Source organism: Denticeps clupeoides, chromosome 15 (genome assembly GCF_900700375.1).
Source record: "Denticeps clupeoides chromosome 15, fDenClu1.1, whole genome shotgun sequence".
NCBI lineage: Eukaryota > Metazoa > Chordata > Actinopteri > Clupeiformes > Denticipitidae > Denticeps > Denticeps clupeoides.
In genome coordinates this window covers 6,889,562-6,910,817 of record NC_041721.1, presented here as the reverse complement: position 1 = coordinate 6,910,817, position 21,256 = coordinate 6,889,562, and the positions used below count along the sequence as shown (strand labels likewise).

Here is a 21,256-nt window from a genome sequence, read left to right as displayed (position 1 = left end):
GTTTGTGTAAATCCTGTGGATGCATTACATTATTGAACAAGCCCCATGCTTAGCAGTGCTCAGTGCCAGTTCAAAACAGTTCTGTTGTAAAAGAATAAATGACCGATTAAACAAAATTACCAATTAAATTCAATTTAATGATGTATTTTCATTTATTTTAATGCCAGTGACTTCATGTCATCTGAATGTATTTCATTTTGTTGTGAAATTCTATTTTTTTTCTTCTGCACAATACAAGAGGTACATGAAGATACTGTCTTATAGTTGTGTTTTTCCATACATCATGCTCAAGCCAACATACTCCTACTCAGCACCCTGAGCAAAAAGTGAACTGCAGGTGGAGTACTTACAAGAAACACTTTTATATTTAAAAGAAAAAAAAACTTTTTTACAGTGCAAGGCAAAAGATCACATTTATCTATTCTCCAAAAAAAGTCATCAGGCATGGCACACAAATTCACATCCTAATTCACAGTTCAACATAGAAATCACTAAGCAACTAAGCTTTCATAAACAGCTTCATATTCACAAGAAGAGCACACTAAAGTAAGACTGTATTCCTGCATTCTCTGGGGGGGGTGTATGTTAAAAACTCACACAGGACTAGCTGTAGAAAAGACCAGCAATATACTTGCTTTCGAACTTACGCGCCACATTTCCAAGGTTGTTGTTCGTGCCATCGCCCGTGTATTACATCAGTTGCTATTACTGGCAAGCAGAACAACACACAATCATTTCATTCCTGACTCAAGTTAATTACAAGTTTTCTTTTCTATCCTCGTCACATCTTCCAATTGGCTAAACACTGCCCGTTGAATATTGTATTCAACATTTGAATGGTTTTCACTTCTTGCGGCAAATGCATTTGTAGCTAAAAGCAAGTATACCTCTGGTTTAACAAGTGGGCTTCAAACTTGAAAAATATATTTTCAGTTTTAATAAAACAAAGACATAGTTCACATATGGTCATTTTTGATTGGACTTGTATCTGGATTGTTTTCCTGATTTTGGCCACACATTTACATGTGTGGGTAATAATCGTACGCAGATGAGTTCATAACACGAGAGCGATAATACACGGGGAGAAGAGTGGGTCGTGCCAGGATTCGGTTTTGGTTCTGAATGTGTCTCAGGTATAGTTTTTTTTTTCCTTACTTGGCTTGCCGCTATGCTGATACAATCCTGATGCTCCAGTCGCATGAGCTGACCAGGTGTAGATGAGGCCAAAGTGAAGGATCACAGACGTGCACACTTCACTAAAAACAAAACCACGTCCCACTCACACACAACAGCAGTTAAGAAGAGAAGGTGCACAACTGTCAGCACTAACAGAACTGTCATTTCAAGCTGAATAAGTCAGTCTCCTGTGTTTCAGTAGTCAAAGTTTGATCTCTCCTATTCCTTCCTGATTTATACAAATGAAACAGTTCTGGTTAATAATCATATATAAAAATCACATACTTAAAGGGAAGCAGTCCTCTGTCATTCCTGAAAAAACTTTCCATTTTTTTTTGTTCTTCATTGAAAAGGCACTCAACCTTATGGGATTATATCAGGGATGGGCAAATAATGGATTTATGTAGACCTAAAGGCCAAAGGAATTTTTGTGGGCTTGTTTTTTTTTTTTCCTCCCTTGGCTGGACTAAGCAGTTTTAATGAAGAAGGAGTTGAGCGATGGATATTCAGGGGGATGGTAACTTGTGGTCTACTTCGTACTTAAAATGGTACAGATTCATGAGGTCACTGTTTGGGGTGAGACTTTGTACCATACCTTTTTGTACCAAGTCAAAGACCAAAAAAACTTAATGCCAGCGGTTCATGGTACCACAGCTGCCAAACAAACATTATTATTCAGATTCTTACATTTTGATGTCTTCAGCCTGATTTATGGTAGCAATCTCCTCCATGTCACTTAAATTCACCATAAATTCAGGCTTCCAAAAAAGATTTTAAAAAATCTTGACATAACTCACACAAAAAGGAAACGCTGGCACCTCTTAGCACTAGCAACAATTACATAATGCAGAGAACAACTGAATATTAAATTTACATTTTAAATTTACAATTTGCATTGAGAAGGTTATGGATATGATACGTTTTTGAGTGTCGATATAAGTATCAGCAATGTTCACCTGGAAATAAATAGCCATAAATAAATACACAAACCTCACATTTCAGCTGTGAAGGCTATTGGTTTTCAGTGTCACTGTATTCAGTAGATTTTATATTGTGCATACTCACTTTTGCATGCCCAATATGAAATTCACAAAACAATTACCATAATGCACCTACCACAAAGTTTTTTCCCTTGAATGCTATTAAAAGGCAAAAAATAAATAAATATGCAAGCAAGCGTCCAGCACCTGGGCAAATTTAACAAATCTCATCACCATGCCAGTCTGCCACCACCTAGCTGCAACCATTTAAAATCTTTATAGAGGAGCTTAGGTGCAAATTAAGACTAACGTGCATTGAAGCAAACTCCACTGAAAACTATGCCTCCTGCATGAACACACCAAGCCACAACTTTCAGCTATCTTTTCATGCTAGGACAAAATCCTCTATTTCCAAATAAATAAAAAACAATATTCACAATATTTTGTGGAATGTTTCTGGGAATGAGCATATGCAATGTTTTTGCATTACTGGGAATGTGTTACATTTACACATGGAAACACATCCCCAAATGGAAATGCTATGATTGTTTAAAATTAGGTTGAATATACATACTCCAATTTTATTCTAATTTCATGGGAACAACTTGCTAAATGAACCCAACGATCTGCTCATTAATTCAGAGCACTAATGTAAGACAAAAAACGGTTAGCAGGCAAGGCAAATGTACAGTTCAGAGATGTCAACACAAATCGACTGACCTAAAGACTTGGTCCGAGATACTGTACCATAACGCTGTGTGTTCAATTAAAGTCATCGCAAGCAAAAAATTCCATGGAACCTTACTGGATGGAAAGATACGAACGATATGACAACAATGATTTTGATCACAGTTCCTTTCTTCCCTTTTTTAACAAGTGAAAATGCAGGTGGGAAAAGAAACTGCTGAATCATTTTTGACAAATTCAAGTTACAGTAGAATTTCTCTCCCTCTTCAACTGGATCGAATTGTTGCCTGGGCATCTATATGGCTGAGGGGACAATCAATCCAGAAAAAGTCAATCCATTCAAAAAACGTCTTCATTTACTACAGAGCTCCCAGTTTGGTCCCTCTTGTCTTCTGGCGTATGGGGCCATGAGGTCGTGAGGTCGGGCTACAGCAGTGCACGAACAAAGCCCAAATCTCACACTGTGACAGTAACCAGCCCACTCTCACACTAAATTGAAAGCTGCCGTGAATGGGAGGAAGGACAAAGGAAGAGGAAAGGGGCCGGGGGGCAAAGGGGTGGGGGTGATGTCTCCTCATCTGTGCTTGAACAGCAGTTCCTGGTCAGCTCGGGTGAGACGGGGCTGAAGAAGCAGATGGAAGGCTGTTGAGTGAGCTGCGGATGGGGGGGACGCATTCTCATGCTAACGCCGGCCACCGCCGGGGGAATGTAGGAGGGAGGCCAGGAGACAAAATGGAGGGAGCTTTTGGCCCAGTGCCTGAAAGTCTGACCACGTACAAGTACAGTAGACGCTGCTAGGGACAGCGGCCTATGCGCAGGCGCAGGGTCCCGCTCTTATGCAGGTGCCAGAGCCGCAGGAACTCCTCGGGCATAGCATGGAAGCCCGAGAAGGGCAGGACGTTGTCGTAGTAGTGGTGGCTGACCGGCTGCTCGTCTAGGCCCACTGAAAAGGGCCAGAAACCGTAGGCTGTCACCTCCTCGCACAGGCCCAGCGCCAGACTGACAAGGAAGAGGCCCGTGGACAGGCGCTTGGCGTGCACCCCGTGCGCCTTCCAGAACTTGCCCACGCTCTTCAGGAAGTCGGGGTTGGCAAACAGCACAGTTTGATTGGAGGAGAAGTCAGCCAGGGCGTGGTAGGCCCTAAGCGACGGGTCGGTGCCTGGTTTCATCGAGAAGGCCGGCATGTACACGTAGCTCGAACCGTAAGCTTTCATGCTCTCCACGAACGCCTTACGCGACCACAGCAAGCTCTGGAACCTGAAACAAGAAGAATAATTGTGTGAGTTGCAACAGGCATTGAATTCAATTATTGGGACCTTCCAAACCATCCAAACACACAAGTGGAGCAGCACACTAAGCTGCAGGCTGTGGCCATTAAAACTGCACCGATGGGGTAATTCTTCTGTCTCGGCTATTTCCTGCCACAATTCTGCTTTCTAAAAATATTCACATGGGTCACAGATCTCAGCCCCTTGGTTCTCCCTCTATCACAGTGTACCGAGTGCACCAAAACTGAGTCATAGGAGACAAATGTCAGCAATATTAAATATTGTGCTGAGAACAACTGTAACACCAACCACGTAAAACATTACTGAGCAATACATTTTCAAATACGTCGTAAAAATTCATATTCTAATAACATTAGAAAGTGACAGTTACTGAGGAAGCGGAATGAAAAGATTTTATAGTCAATCTTCTTGAACCTGCTGATGTAAATTTTAGGGACGAGTCAGAGAATCCTGATTTAACAAGTCACAGCTCAAGTTGTATAATCTTGCGTAATCCTGGAAAGCAATGTGTCATCTTGTGTCAATTTTAAGATATTCTCAGCAAATTGCATTTTAAGCAACAGATATTTGAACGTTTTGTATTCCACTTTAACAATGCAAACAACAACCCATTTGATATTGAAAACTGCTAACATACTAAAAGAATGGATCAATGGGATTTTTCTTGCACTGATAATCAGGTCCCAATGTTTATCCCAAAGTGGATGAAGTTTGTGTCTCTACATGACACATACATTCACAAGAGGCATTCTTCAGTACTGTAGGCTGCTTTTTTTTTTTGTCACTTGTGATACACAGCAGCACAGCACACAGTGCACACAGTGAAATTTGTCCTCTGCATTTAACCAATCACCCTGAGTGAGCAGTGGGCAGCCATGACAGGCGCCCGGGGAGCAGTGAGTCGGGACGGTGCTTTGCTCAGTGGCACCTCAGTGGCACCTTCAGAATATGCCACCACTGCTGTCTAGGCATATCCTCCTCAAACAGCTACAACAATTTTGTTTATCTGCAGTGAACAAAACTATAAAAACTCTCACCTGAATGAACACGAAATTGTGGTCTGAAAACCTCAGACACAGATTTATGTCCAGATCATAAATTTCTTCCCAAACTCACTCTAAAGATTGGCAAGTATTCTGCATTGAAGCTGGAATTGCTGGCTGTAAGCAGAACAAGAATGAAGATTCTCCATGGAATGGAGCTCCTGGAATTTGGAGCTGAATTTGATGTACATTTATATTTACAGGATGCCCTTATCCAGAGCGACATACACTCAGTAGTTACAGGGACAGTCCCCCTGGAGACACTCAGGGTCCTCAGGGACACAATAGTAGTGGTTTAAACCTGTGCCTTTGTGGTTGTCTGGTTTATAGGTGAGTGTTTTACCCACTAGCACCCTAAAATGAAATTTATGATAACATCTGAAGGCTTCAGTGAGGGTCAAATGCGACTCCTGGTTCACAAAGCCCTGTCCACCACTTACTCAGGAGCATTTTCTGTCAAAAGGTTAAGCCTTTTTAAGTTTTGTATGTTTTATAAGAAGAGTGTGTGAACGGTGTGAACACCTTCCTATGGGTATATCTGAATCTGTGACGGATGTCGATGAGCAATGGACGGTGTAAGTGAGAGAGCTGTCCACTACACAAGGAGGACAAGGGGGAGGGCGGCTTGTGAGGGCCCTTCGGAGGTGGGATCTGTGATATACAGGGCTGACAAGCGTGTTGCCGAGCAGAGCAGGCCAGAGCTTCTTCTTCAGAGACCCAGACTCATCAGGGTGCGCCTGCCACCTCATGGGTTCCGCCGTGCGATTGAGGGCTCGATGGATGAGGGCCCAGGTGCTGTGAAGCTGGTGGAGGTCCTGAAGGACCGTCAGAACGGGGGCAAGGAAATGGGGACCCCTCTCCGATAGGAGGTCGGTTGGGGCTACTGTCTCCCAGAGCACTTGGTTCGCAGTTTGGGCTGAAGGATGGGGAGAGCGACAAAGCGGGCAGCCTTGGTGAACCGATCCCCAATGGTCAGGATGGTTGGCCAGGCGGGGCAAGGGTAGTAGCAGGCCCTGGGGTCTTAGGGTCTGAGGTCCCACTGTACCGGGGTTCCTTGGGGTCCTGCTGCTGGCGCTCCTGCCAGCGCTCTCTCTGTCGGCGACCAGTAGACGTTGCCAGCGTAATGATGCTGTCCAGTGTTCCGCTCCAGTCGCGGTTCACCATCTCGTATTTTACTGTGGTAGAAGATGACAGGGAGGGCAACGTCATCACCGTGAGTATTGTTGGCCACCATGTGACATTCAATGGCGTAGTCCATGACACTCCGTGTTGCCCTGCTTTAGCTGTAGGTCTGTTGTTCTTTCCCAGAGATCTTCTTAGAAGATCACCCGAAGCCGCTCAAGGAAGGTGGTTACGTAACGGCAGACCGGGTCGTGTCATTCGACGAATCGAGTTGCCCAGTCCGGGCCACGGCCAGTAAGCCGCGTGCTCTGTTGCCGCTGCAGACACTGCCGATGTGTTTGAGTGAGGACGGTCGGTACGGGTACCCGTCCCGCTGTGCCTGGTAACGGCGGGCTCACACTGTCAGAGCGTGAAACCAATGGCGCAGGAGCAGGACTGCGTGGGCTGCAGGGCCGTTGGTCGGCAACAGAGAGGGTGGATGAAACAAAGGAGAGAGCAAGCGGATAATCTAGCGACAGGGAGGCGGTTGGCGACGTCGTGAGCAGACAAAACTGAGGTCTTTGTTAAATGCATCTCCCACCCCAAAAATGTAGGAGCAGAGTTGTCTTGATGGTCAGGTGAAATGTCTCTAAGATTTGCATGTGTGAGGTTTTGTTAAGTGATTCAATTTTGTAGGTTTGTACCTTTTTTCAATGATGCTGGGATTTGCTGTGACCAGGTTGGTTCTGGAGCCTACATCTTCAGTGTATTCTTTGGACAGAGGAGGTAGATTACACCTAGGAGACACAAATGTACATGCACATACACACGTAGACAAGACACAGAAGAGAAAACACTGAAATGAACACTGTGCTAGGATATTTGGAACCATTGTTTGCTTGCTTTTTTCACAAAGCCTTCATAACCACACGAGTTTGTTAACTTCTCATAATCCATGGTAAACAGTACTAGACCTTTATTTAAAGGGTGAATATGCACGGCTTCTTTGTAAAACACTACCAGTAACTCTAATATTACAGTGTGCATAAATACTGATAAAAGTTCATAACTGATATAAGGACTGAATATTTAAGATTGCATGAAGTTAGTTATGCTTTGCTTCAATAATTCAAGAAAAATATTTCTTTCATCCTATCTTAACTTAATAATTTTTTTGTAATATAACCACTGAAGGGCAGCAACAAAACCTGCAACTGTATTATTTTCAAGTAGCTGAGTTACAGTTTTTTATGCCGAAAGAAATTATTTTGCCCTATAAACACATATTAAACATATTAATACATATTGAAAACCCTGTATTCCATCTGAAATGGCCAATAGGGGCCTTTAGCAGCAGAATAGTGGAAACCCCGTCTTACCGCATGACAAAGTCCGCCTGGTCAATGTCCCTGCCACAGCCGCTGTTTTTCAAGACGCCTCCATTACCCACAACTGAGCATTTTTTCAGGGGCAGCTGCAGAGGAGTCTCCTAGCAACAGAAAAGGAGCCGCACATTGAAGACACACACATACACAACATCAAACGTTTACTAGTAATGGTGCTTGCACGGAACATTTTAGTAACAACTGTCCCATTTTGACAGGGATGACATTATCGGTAAAAGAAGGAAATGCTAATAATGTGCAGTGTGCAGCTGAATGGACATACAGGAAATGAATGCGGTGCCATGCTGTAAGCCAGCTGTCTCCCTGTCCCCAAAGGGCCTCTGGACTTAACATCCACATGGAAAATCTAATCTGACCCGTCTCCATATTCATAAGGCCCAACAGAAGCCGGGCACGAACACCTCCTGCCCCCCGACGCAGATGCACTTAATCACATCCGCTGGTCTCACCAACATTTATGTTCCAACCTGAACACAAACACACACTCACACACACACAGTTGCGTAGTTTTTTTTTTGGCATTGCTTCTGCAGAAACAACCATTCTCCTTACTCCAGAGGGACAGCAACCCTTGAACCACCAACACCGCCCCACTCTCCACTCAGCCATGAAAAGGCCTAAACCAGAAGAACAATGGACAGAGCGGGGGAAAGAAGGCGGGAGATCATGAATGTGATAGGGCAGGAGAACAAGTGGAAAGACAGAGCTTTATACAGATAAACCCTTCAGAGCCATTCGACCATCCTCGGGCGGGAGCTGAGATCTGGTCTGCTGCACAGCTCTCTTGCCGTAAGGAGAAAGACACAGTGCAGGCCAGACCGGACACTGCAGCTTTGCCATACGCTCGCCTGCCTTCTCCAATGCTCCTGCTGCAGAGGAGGTGAAGTGCAGGCACCATGCCAGGCATGGGATGATCAGGACGGGCCCATGCTGTCAGGTTATTTTTGGTGCCAAGCGCTGATGAGTTTGCATGTGAAAGATGCACAGAAGAATGGAAAGGGGCATTAAAGGATGCATCTAAAGCAAGTGTGTGTTGGTGTGTCTGTGTGAGAGTGTCTATGCCCTGGAAATCATCAAACTTCAGGTCATGCTCTCATGGGTTCTGAAATACAGGATCCAAAGCAACAACATGTAGTACAAAGTGTGTTTCCATCATTTAGTCCACTCTGCATTACAGAATGCTGAGTGATATAACACTCTGTTCACATCACCCATCCAATCACCATCCCGCAATAATGTCATATGGATCCGCCCTTATCTATCAGCACAGACCACCCAGTCACTCATTCAGTCACTAGTAATCTCGCAGGTCTATTTGTTTAGGTGATTGGTAAAAGTGGGAAAATGTAAATTTAGTTTGTTAAATGTTAATTTTTAAATGAAATGTTAATTTGATTTTCAAATCTTGGCTACTGTCGATGATGCATTTTCATTATCGTAAGAGAGATGCAAAAATGGATACTAAGGAGGTGAAACGGAGGTGAAATGATTGTATTCATAGGTGGGGTCTGGTTATTTTATCGAATGGTAACCTGAAAGCACTTGACTGAATTAAGTAAATATGACTGAATTAAGTAAATAAAACGTCCTTGCATCCAGATGTTACATTTCAATACATTAACCTCTCAACCTTTAAAGATACCAGCCTGAAAAATCCTAGAATGTACCATCTTCAACCAGCTTTATTCCTGCCTTACCCAGAACAATCTTCAAGAGCCAAATGAGTCTGGTTTTAAAAATGCTCACTCCACAGAGACGAGTCTTCTGGCTGTTGCAGGAAAAATACATGCTGCTAGATTAGCAAAATTGTAATCAGTACTAATCTTCCTGGAACAGCATTTGACACACTCAACTACAAGACTCTCCTGACCATCCTTAGGAACTTTAATATTAGACATGGCTTCTTATCTGGAGGACAAATCTTATCAGGTGACATGGAGATGGACATCTGCTCCTTACAAGCTCCCTACTGGTGTCCCTCAGGGCTCAGTACTTGGCCCTCTCCTATTCTTCCTTTACACCAAATCTCTTGATGTGGGGATTATCCTACCACTGATGTACAGATGACACTCAACTCTTCTTATCTTTGAAGTCATCAGATGTACATGTGTCCACCAAGATCTCTGCTTGCCCATCTGACATAACATCCTGGATGGCAGCACATCATCTGTAACTTAACTCCAGCAAACTGAACTGCTATTCACCCCTTAAAATCTCCCCGGACAATTCTCCAATATTCTATCACTGCCAGCAACTTGGGGTAACCATGGACAATTCCTTCTCCAATTCCCTCGTCTCATGTCTCTCATGTTGATTCCTTCTGTTCAAGGATTTATCCACTTTTAACAAGGCTACACAGATACTTGTCCAATCTCTAGTTATCCTCCAACTAGACTACTATAACTCAATTCTGGCTGGTTTGCCTCTAAGTGCCATCTCTCAAAGTACTAGGAAAGGAATCATCTAAATTCTTCTCTGTCTTGGCTGCTATGAGGTAGAATGAACTTCCACTAGACTAGTATATAAAATACCAATTTATCAGAATTTCCTATAATTCATAAACCTTCTTTGAGCTGTTCGTGGTGCTCCATTCAAAATTTTAGATGGTTTGGTAGATAGTTTCCACATTTATCTCCCCTATTGTTACCACTGAAGACAGATATTTGGTTGCACATGTGACCAATGTATTCATCATTACTGTCAGGGCATGCAGTGAGAAGAGGAAATGCAGAGTGCATTCCTGGACTGTCCATCTTAGACCATAAAATTCAGGGAATGCATTTGGAATCTCAATTATCATTAGAAAATGTGGAAATCAAAAGGCAGCAGTTTGTCTCAAACTAGTTCAGTCGCTGTGTCCTCTGAACGCAGGAGAAAACATCTAACCCAAATCACCAAACATTTTTAAAATCTTAATTCATTGCACATTGATTTTATCTTGCTGTGATGCAGAAAAGGAAATAAAAGTGATGAATAATTTCCAGGCTCAGAATGCTGGAGCTGTACTCTGTACATTTCATAACGCTTCATTAAAAGTGCAGTTTTGTCAGGGATACGTGCACAGACAGATGGAAGAAACACGCTGCCTACCTGCACAAACAGAGGGTATGTTTCGTTGTTGACTGTGTGAGAGTGGTAGAACTCGCCATCATACCACAGCACCTTGCCCATTGGTGAATTCTCCTTGGTAACAGCAAACATCCGCTTTGGATCACAGCATTTTGTGATCAGGTTCCTGTTGAAAGACATGAAGGGAAATCGACCCCCATTAGAGAGGAAAGTATATGCCGATTTACACTTTGTAATTCAGTGCATCATTGTAATAAAAGAACATTCTGCAAAACCTAAATTTTTTTTTGAATGGTTGGACATTTAGGTCACATTTTCAGATAAGAACAAGAAAGAACCGAGTGGTAGTCTATTAATATAAATTCTGAGGATGAATTTACACTATTGAACATGCTTAACGTCTGTTCAGTCTATGCTTAGTGCCCTCAGTCTAAAAAAGTATTATTTTCCATGATGGTCCATCCAGATATCATTCTGTTCAAAGTCCACAGCAACTAGAATATCTGCTGAAGATCTTAAAACTACAGACCAAATGGAAGACTCCGTTGTGACCGCCACACACATTGAAGAGATAAAATCCTGGACGCAAAATGTTTGCATATGGCAATAAATCTGCAACTACTGTCATTTCTGCAGAAGCCTACTGCACTTTCAATCTCACTGTTGACAACAGCAGGAGTGATTTATAGTCCTGCGGGACACCGGTCCTTCCCTCTGGAATTCCCTTCCACCTAAATTACACTAATAACACTCCCTAAAGAATGCGTCTGTAACAGGGTGTTACACTGATGGTGGAGCTTCGTGGATTTTCTGATTTCTCTTTACTACTGTATTGTGACACGGTGACACAACGAAATGTGTCCTCTGCTTTTGACCATCACCCTTGGTGAGCAGTGGGCAGCCATGACAGGTGCCCGGGGAGCAGTGTGTGGGGACGGTGCTGTGCTCGGTGGCACCTTGGTGGCTCGGGACCTTCTGATTACGGGGCCCCTTCTGTATAATCAACATCTGGACAAAGTACAGATTGCCCCTCTGCCACTTGAGAGTCAAGTGTCATTGTCAAAGTGATCTGCATAAATCACAGAATAAAAACTACACTAACCAGGGGCACTGCCTGACTCACCTGACATCTCAACAAATCACGTGAATGCGAGACTGGCCATGCAAACACTCAGCGATGTGTGGCTTTTGAGGTAAAGGGTGGCTACGTACGCAGGACAGAGGGGAGCAACATTCACGTCACCAGTCATTGTCACACCTTCACCAAGAATCCGCCCGCCGTGCAGCACGCGGTGCACGTTACTTCTAATTTCATTACACTCCACACAGTCTTTACAACGGGCGTCTCACCTTAAAGGGCCAGTGGCGGCCTAGTGGGTAAGGAAGCGGACTCATAACCCTAACTCGTAATGTGTTGGGCATGTAAGTAGAAGGTGGGTGAGGCATCCCTTCACCACACCCCAGGAGACAGTACAGACTGCACTGGGAAAAAAAAAAAGATTATATGGATGATTTTATACCGTTATAATCTGAAATGTACAGGTGGTAGTAGCCTAGTGGGTAACACACTCGCCTATGAACCAGAAGACCCAGGTTCAAATCCCACTTACTACCATTGTGTCCCTGAGCAAGACACTGAGTGTCTCCAGGGGGGACTGTCCCTGTAACTACTGGATAAAGGCGTCTGATAAATGCTGTAAATATAAATGTACAGGGACATAAAAGGGAGCCCCTGAGAACGGCCAATTACATTCCCACGCTATAACCATTAATCTACAGTAAATCATATGTTATGCATTTCAATTGGGAAAAAAATTAAGGCACCACGGTTCTTTGATTGTGCTGATAAAGGACTGCAACCAAGAGGGAAGCTGAGTCTTCATTATAAATTTCATATTATAAATGAAGACCATCACAGAAACACACACTGATACGCTGAAACCGTCATTTCCAGCCAGAAGTCTGCATTGCCTTATTATTATTATTCATGTGATCAGGCGTTGTCAAGTAATACTATATACATTTACATACATTTACAGCATTTATCAGACGCCCTTATCCAGAGCAACTTACAATCAGTAGTTACAGGAGACAGTCTCCCTGGAGCAATTTAGGGTTAAGTGTCTTGCTCAGGGACACAATGGTAGTAAGCGGGATTTGAACCCGGGTCTTCTGGTTCACAGGCGAGTGTGTTACCCACTAGGCTACTACCACCACAAAATATGGAACGCTTCACGGATTTGCGTGTCATACTTTCGCAGGGGCCATGCTAATCTTCTCTGTATCGATCCAATTTTAGTATATGTGCAGCCGTAGCCGTATGCCGTATGGAAATGTTATATCCTTCGCGACCTGGATGTAGTCTTTTTTAAGCTCCTCCCCTTTAGCAAAGGCCACAGACATCTACTCACTAGAACCAAGCAGCACTACAACAGAGGAACCGGCTCTCCCATTATTATTATTAATTATTAATAATAATAATGACCATTAATACTACTGATGGTCTGATCTCATCACTTCCACACATTAGTGTATGTATGTGTTGTCTTCTCTCTACTCTGTTTATTGTCACTAATTGTAATATGTATTTCTTTGTTGTGCATTGTACTGTTTATTGCGTAATTGTTCTGATTCTGATTCCTCAAGCAGCGGAAAAAAAAAAAAGCCCCAGAGCCCCTAATCATGTACATGGCCAATCACCCACAGGCCCGAATGGCCGGCCGGGATCTGGTTTCGGACCGGGTGCCACCCAGCCTCTCCCGCGGGGACGCCGAGATTTACGGCGCGTACCGGACACTGCGCCACAGCCGGCCCGGTACAGAAAACGGGCCCACGGCTAATCTACAATTTCATTATTTTTATTCAAATCCAAATCTCATATATATATATATATATATATATATATGAAAAAAAAAACACGTTTATCTTCCTGTTGTTTTATTATTAGATCGATAAGCAGGTTATGATTAGTACGATTATGGCTGATAATACCGGGCGCACCGTGGCGAGCGTTTACGCACGGCGTCGCGGCGGCCGTGACGTACCTGTACAAGCCGATCCCCGTCAGGTTCTTGCTCCACGCCGCTCCCTGCCGCAGGACCTCGTCCACGATCTCCTTGTCGCTGGGCAGCCGGTAGACGGGGAAGATGTAGAGCCAGCAGAGCACCAGCACGCCCAGCGCGGCCCACACCGACAACCTGCTCCGGGCGCAGCGCACCAACATCGTCCCGCTGCGGGGAGGCACGGATCCAGCCAGCGGACGGCGGGGAGGGGACGGTCACCGGCGCGCGTCGGGCGTCGCCGGCATCTCTGCGCCTCCGATCTCGGTTCGGGGCTGGCTGCGCGGTCGTCCGGTCACCGGCGTGGTGATTGGCGGGATCCCGCGGCCGTCGCGGCGGCGCTCATCCCCAGAGCGGGTCGCGGCGCTCCGTTATCCGCTGCGTCTTCACGTGGCTGCGGCGTCGCATCGCGCAGCGCGGTCCCTCCTCCGGACTCTCTGCCTCGGGGTCGTGCGGTGGGGGAGCGACGCGCCGGGGGTTTCTCCTCTTTTCCTCCTCTTTTCTTTTTTCTTCCTTTTTTTTTTACCCGAAGAGAAACAAAGCGCCGTTTCACTCGTCCGCTCCCGCGCTGTCCCCGCGTCTCGGCGACGTGACGCCCCCTGCTGGACGACCCGGGTTTTTACGAAATATCCTCCACAACCAGCTTCACCGCGAACACGCACACGTGGTGCTTCTTCTCAGGTCTGGCGAGATTGAGACCGAGGATAAAATGCGCGCAGGAAGGAAGGAAGGAAGGAAAGAAGGAAACCGCGAGGTTGCAGATGTGCATGAGTGGATTCGATGTTTCGGCTCCATCAGGCTACCGCAATTCAGCATAAAGTTGGCGGCAGGGTTTAGAAATGTTTTTCCATGTGCACGTTTTATAAGTTTGCGCCCCTCCAAAAGTCTCTGCTCGGGCAATTTATTATTGTCACCCTGAGTGACAATAATAAAGAATATTATTACTAAACATCTAGCACTATGCACGTCGCTTATGTTAAATACTCCATTCTATTCCTTTAAAATACTTGCGCACAGTCTCATGGACCAATTCAGGAAACATTACCCCAGTTATGGCCTAGCGGTTAAGGAAGTGGCCCCATAATCAGAAGGTTGCCGGTTCGAATCCCAATCTGTCAAGGTGCCACTGAGGTGCCACTGAGCAAAGCACCGTCCCCACTCACTGTTCCCTGGGCGCATGTCATGGCTGCCCACTGTTCACCAAGGGTGATGGGTTAAATGCAGAGGACAAATTTCACTGTGTGCACCGTGTGCTGTGCTGCTGTGTATCACATGTGACAATCACTTCACTTTCTTTCTTTTCATTCTTTCATGTAAAGTACAGGCCAAAAGTTTGGACACCTTCTCATTCAATGTGTTTTCTTTATTTTCATGACCATTTACGTTGGTAGATTCTCACTGAAGACATCAAAACTATGAATGAACACATGTGGAGTTATGTACTTAACCAAAAAAAGGTGAAATAACTGAAAACATGTTTTATATTCTAGTTTCTTTGCTCTGATTACTGCTTTGCACACTCTTGGCATTCTCTCGATGAGCTTCAAGAGGTCGTCACCTGAAATGCTTTTCCAACAGTCTTGAAGGAGTTCCCAGAGGTGTTTAGCACTTGTTGGCCCCTTTGCCTTCACTTTGTGGTCCAGCTCACCCCAAACCATCTCGATTGGTTTCAGGTCTGGTGACTGTGGAGGTCAGGTCTCCACTTTTTATTAAGTACATAACTCCACATGTGTTCATTCATAGTTTTGATGCCTTCAGTGAGAGTCTACCGACGTAAATGGTCATGAAAATAAAGAAAACACATTAAATGAGAAGGTGTGTCTAAACCTTTGGCCTAAAAGTAAATATACTTTTATTAAATACAGAATTATTGTTGTCACCTGTATTTGAGCCTTGGTTCTGTGGGAGACCTTCTTCTGGCTCCCTCTAGTGGTGGCGCAGGGCTGTGATTATTATTTATTTTCATGGCTGCTGTAAGTTTGCAGTTATTTTTATGCTTTGATGCTGCAGTCAAGCTCCACGTGTTCAGATCTGTTAATCGGTGAACACACAGGCAGAAACATTCAGGACAAAATGACACATGACAGAGCCTAAACATTTAACACAAAAGGGAATTTTGCTTTCAAACAACACAAGTTGCCGCCAAATGTATACAATCTTCCAGACAACCATTACACAATGGACTACAAAGTACAAAATAGAGCAGAATTTGACGAAGGCTTTTTCACCATAAATGAACAGATGATGTGTCCCTTTAGCTTCAAGCTCTGTTAACCGCTGAAAAAAAATTTAAATAAAAAATGACTTCATATGCTGTAGAATGTAACTGTATGGTAATGCATTCTTGCTGCCACAAATTAGCATCTAGCCTCCTTCCCAACATCAGAGTTCCTTTGGAATGAAGTCCTTGAATGAAGGACTGGAGCTTGAAGCTAAGCAGGCACATCATCTGTTCATTTCTGACAACGAGGTGTACAGAAATGTTCATAGTCTTTATCGGTATTCAAGCTTAGTTCAATTTCAGTGTAATTTTTTTATTCACATAATGTGTAATCTTTGCTACCTATTGGAATATAATATTGGGGCAGTGGTGGCCTAGCGGTAAAGAAAGCGGCCCCCGTAATCAGAAGGTTGCCGGATTGAATCCCAATCCGCCAATGTGCCACTGAGGTGCTGCTGAGCAAAGCACCGTCCCCACACACTGCTCCCCGGGCGCCTGTCATGACTGCCCACTGCTCACCGAGGGTGATGGTTAAAAGCAGAGGACACATTTCATTGCGTGCACCATGTGCTCTGCTGCTGTGTATCACAATGACAATCACTTCACTTTAGCTTTATAACAAATGATATTACTCTCACTGCCACCTTCCTTTGACCCCTTCTTTCCTTGCATGTACATACTGGTAGAAGATATGCGTGAATGAGTGTCAGACTGGTGCTTTAGTGATTTCACAAATATCCAGGTCATGATAGGTATGATATGATAGTTGATGGTTGGTTGGTATGAGTTGGTACGTTAGTTGGTATGATAGTTGATAATTAATAATATTCGTATGAGGAATTCAGGGGGCGCAGAGGTGTACTGAAGTCACCCCGGGAGGACACCACACCCAAGGAAGTGCACAGTATAGAAGGGGGAGAACGAGAACAGGTAGCCACACTTCTCATGTTTGTTGTAAGCCTCGAGACGACCTTCTTCGTCCCGACCTTGCCTGTTTGGATCGCCCTCTTGTCATACGTTTACCATCAATGATACTGACCCATTCTTCCGTCCACGATTCCAGCCCAGCCTCTGACATTGTGTCCAACCCCACTACCCCGTGGGGCAGTGGTGGCCTAGTGGTTAAGGAAGCGGCCCCATAAACAGAAGGTTGCTGGTTCGATTCCCGATCCGCCAAGGTGCCACTGAGGTGCCACTGAGCAAAGCACCGTCCCCACACACTGCTCCCCGGGCGCCTGTCATGGCTGCCCACTGCCCACTCAGGGTGATGGGATAAATGCAGAGGACAAATTTCACTGTGTGCACCGTGTGCTGTGCTGCTGTGTATCACATGTGACATTCACTTCACTTTACACAATGACTTCCAGGCCTTCCGACCACGAGTTCTGCCAGCCGCTAATGCGCCCCACGCCCACAAAGATGATAGTAAACTAGTGAAATGCGCCTACACCATCAGACTTTGTTGCTGGTATATTTTCTGACATTGTACTGTATCAAAGACAATGAAGTCAAATTCTGTGTGTCCTCCATCAACATCTGGGTAACGGAGCCAAGTTAGGTTTGTACACAGACATACAGACAACACATTTAGTTGCAGAAATCAACATGGATTGTTGACACCCTGGGTAAGACATGGCTGTAGAGTGAATTACGGTTCCCAAATGCTCCTCAAATTTTCTTTTGCATAAACAAGCTTATCAGAATAATGCTCATTTTTATTTAAAAGGAATTCCTAACACATTATGTCAAATATTTGTTACTTATATATTATAATTATAATTATATTATAATTAACATGGAACAGTGGTTTAAAAAACACATCTCAATTTGACAAAAGCATCATTTACAGCATTTACCAGACGCCCTTATCCAGAGCGACTTACAATCAGTAGTTACACGGACAGTCCCCCCCTGGAGCAACTTAGGGTTAAGTGTCTTGCTCAGGGACACAATGGTAGTAAGTGGGATTTGAACCTGGGTCTTCTGGTTCATAGGCGAGTGTGTTACCCACTAGGCTAATACCACCCCATCAAATCTCTATATACAGATATCCAGTGAAACAATATTGAGAAGCTATATATATAACTACACAACAAAATATAACAGAAAATGTATATAGCAAAAAAGTGAAACTGAAAAGTGAAGTGATTGTGAAACCCTGCAGCAGAGCACACGGTTCACACATCAAAGACCCATAAGATCAGTCCAATGTCACAGATGCCTTCATCAAATGTACTGATGCTAATGTCTAAGTTCACGATCCAGTTGCAACAGGGCGGTGGCACATATACAGTTGGGAGATTGTTGCTACGTCCACCACACTGGACGCAGCACTTCATGTTTTTCAGGTGTGTAAGAAAAAGTATGCACTGTAGCATAAGCAGAGGTGGAAAAAGTACTGAAAGAATGTAATTAAGTAAAAGTATCTTTAATTTGCTTAAATTCTACTCAAGCAAAAGTACTCATCTAAAAATCTACTTCAGTAAAGGTAAAAAAAAAATTAATTTAAAATTTACTTTGAGTTAAAGTTACTTTGTACTTTCAATAACTTGATGTAAGAAAGAATTAGTCCTAAATCATATTCAGCACCTGTTGTTTCTATTCAACTTTTAGCCAGTATAATGTACAAACTATGTGACCGCCGTATAAAACATTTTAAACACAGTTGGCCATAACATTTTGAATTGTATGGACCAACTCAAACATTACAATAAAAAAGGGGAAAAGTCAAAAGTATCCAAAACTGTAAAAATGTTCAAAAATTCCTTATTAGCAAACTGTGCATTTTGTTGCACTTCTCCCTCAGAATTCTACACACATCACCCACTTGACAACACCACTCCCACCAAGCGGTGGCCTGGCAGTTAAGAAAGTGGCCATGTAATCAGAAGGTTGCCGGTTCGACTCCCGATCCGGCAAGTTGCCACTGAGCAAAGCACTGTCCCCACACACTGCTGTGTATCACAATCACTTCACTTTAGAAGATCATTTTATTATAAAATGAAAAAAGGTAACAAGATTATTAAAAATAAAGACCTGTGAAAGCACATGTGCATAAGTGTTCACAGCCTTTGTCATGAAACTCTAAATTGAGCTCAGGAGCCTCCTGTTTCACCCTGATCATCCTTGAGATGTTTCTGGAATGTTTCTGCAGCTTAATCCACCTGTGGGAAAAACTGTTGATCGGCCATGATTTGGAAAGGTCCCTATATTTAAGGTCCCACAGTTGACAGTTCATGTCAGAGCACAAACCAAGCATAAAGGCAATGGAATTATCTGTATACCTCAGAGACAGGATTGTCTCGGGACACAAATCTGTGGAAGGTTCGAAGGACCCAGTGGCCTTTGTCATCCATAATTGAAGCAGTTCAGAGCCACCAGGACTCTTTAGTTGGCCACATAAACTAAGTGTTCAAGGGAGAAGGTCAGGTAGGTGACGAAGAGCTCCAAAGGTCCTCAGTGGATAGAGGAGAACCTTCTAGGAGGGCAACCATCCCTGCAACAATCCACCAACCAGACAAACAGAAGCCACTCCTTAGTAAAAGGCAAATTGCAGCCTGCCACCCTGCCAAAAGCCACCTGAAATAATCTCAGATCATGAGAAACATCTTCCCTGTGGTCTTTGGTGTAAATGCCAGTTTGGAAGTTTGGATGCATCACTACTCATCACCAGGACAATAAATTCCCTACAGTGAAGAATAGTGGTGGCAGTATCATGCTGTGTGGATGTTTTTCAGCTGCAGGAACTGGGAGACTAGTCAGGATAGAAAAGCATAGAAAGATGACTACAGCAATGTACAGAGACATCCAGGATGAAAACCTGTTCCAGATAATTAGCATCGTTTTTTCAATGCTGAGTGTCTGTAGCCTAAATTTTTGCTTCAGCTTTCAACATTGTAGCCAAAAAATAACAACAATTGTAAAAACAACAGCAATAACAATCATATTCTAAAGCAACATCCACAACAAAAACTAAAACAGGGCTCATGTGATGTAATTTTATCTTTTTTCATTATTTAATTTTATAAATCACAGCCAAAAAAAAAAAACCCACTCATTTATAAAACAACACAAGCAAAGCCAAGAAACCTGGGCTATTGGTTCCAGTAATGGTCTTTAGCAAAGTTTTTACAGGCTGGTAATATTTCAGATATTTGCTTCATAATACAAAAAAATACATTAAACTCGGTAACTATGATGACATTTCTACTGCTGACTAGAGAAGTCAAGTCAAGTTTATTAGGCTCCTTGATTTTTCATTTTACAGTCAAAACAAAGGTTTCTTCAGATCACTGACCCCTAGGTGGCAACGCAGCTCTGTTCCAACACTGGAGCAGTGTAGGCCAGTGATTGTTGTTGGCTAATATGGATCAAAGGTGCTTTCACATCTTAGTACAGTTGCTTTGGTCAGAATCAGTCGGTGAGTTAGTAACAACAGCTTGTATCCTTTTCATCTTGGTTCGGTTTCCTTACATATGGGAACACATATGGAATCAGAATCCGACTTCGCCCGACCTGACCAGTACAGCTTTTTAAAATCTGTCCTATGAGCCCTACTGCGAGGGAAAGGAAATATATTGCAAATCGAATTAATATAACAAATATAAAACAAACATGTGAAACACTAAACAAATTAAAAATAAATAAATCACACTATAGAATGGGTACTATAGACCTGAAATCTGTGTTTCCTGACCGTTGGGTTGGGTCAAGCTCAGGTCAAGATTCCCAGCTCTATTTCCCAGTCCTGCCCCACATTATTCATAACCTGCCACAAGCTAAGGTGGAGTCTTGTGGTAGGTAAGGCATCAAGAGCAGCATTGGGAAACATTGTTCCATTCACTTAGGGCTACTAGAGGGATTAGTGGGAATGTTCTGGTTGCAGCATGGGACAAACGCTATAATCAGTTCTAATCAAATTGTAACTCGACATTTGTATGTGGACAGCAATGCCCCCTTATCCACGTCTGTTTATCCAAAGGACCATAAACTGCATTTACCTGCTTCCTATTTTTTCATATTACGCATGCATGACAGTTGCTCTTAATACCGGATTGTTTGCTCATACTTGTTTGCATCATACCTGTTTGCATCATACCTGTTTTGAAACTAAGATGCTTGATCTGATCTGGCTTGCCGTTCTTGGATTACATCCTTCCAGGACACCAAGCACAACTGACATTACTGGTGTTTTCCTTATTTCTCACTCACACCCACAGTGTTTA

The 21,256-nt window shown here is 43.6% G+C and overlaps 1 protein-coding gene and 1 non-coding gene across 2 annotated transcripts; both read right to left on the bottom strand.

The window, feature by feature from the left end:
* Window positions 1-343: 343 nt before the first annotated feature.
* Window positions 344-21,149, bottom strand: st8sia1 (ST8 alpha-N-acetyl-neuraminide alpha-2,8-sialyltransferase 1). The gene is made up of 6 exons (XM_028955545.1): window positions 21,130-21,149; window positions 13,796-14,323; window positions 10,773-10,917; window positions 7,656-7,765; window positions 6,981-7,073; window positions 344-4,100 (listed from the first exon to the last, which is right to left on the bottom strand). The coding sequence occupies exons 2-6, from the start codon at window positions 13,972-13,974 to the stop codon at window positions 3,638-3,640; spliced, it is 990 nt and encodes a 329-aa protein (XP_028811378.1). The 5' UTR covers window positions 13,975-14,323; window positions 21,130-21,149; the 3' UTR covers window positions 344-3,637.
* Window positions 12,968-13,072, bottom strand: LOC114765459 (U6 spliceosomal RNA). The gene has a single exon (XR_003742645.1). It is a non-coding gene; the product is annotated as a U6 spliceosomal RNA (small nuclear RNA).
* Window positions 21,150-21,256: the final 107 nt, after the last annotated feature.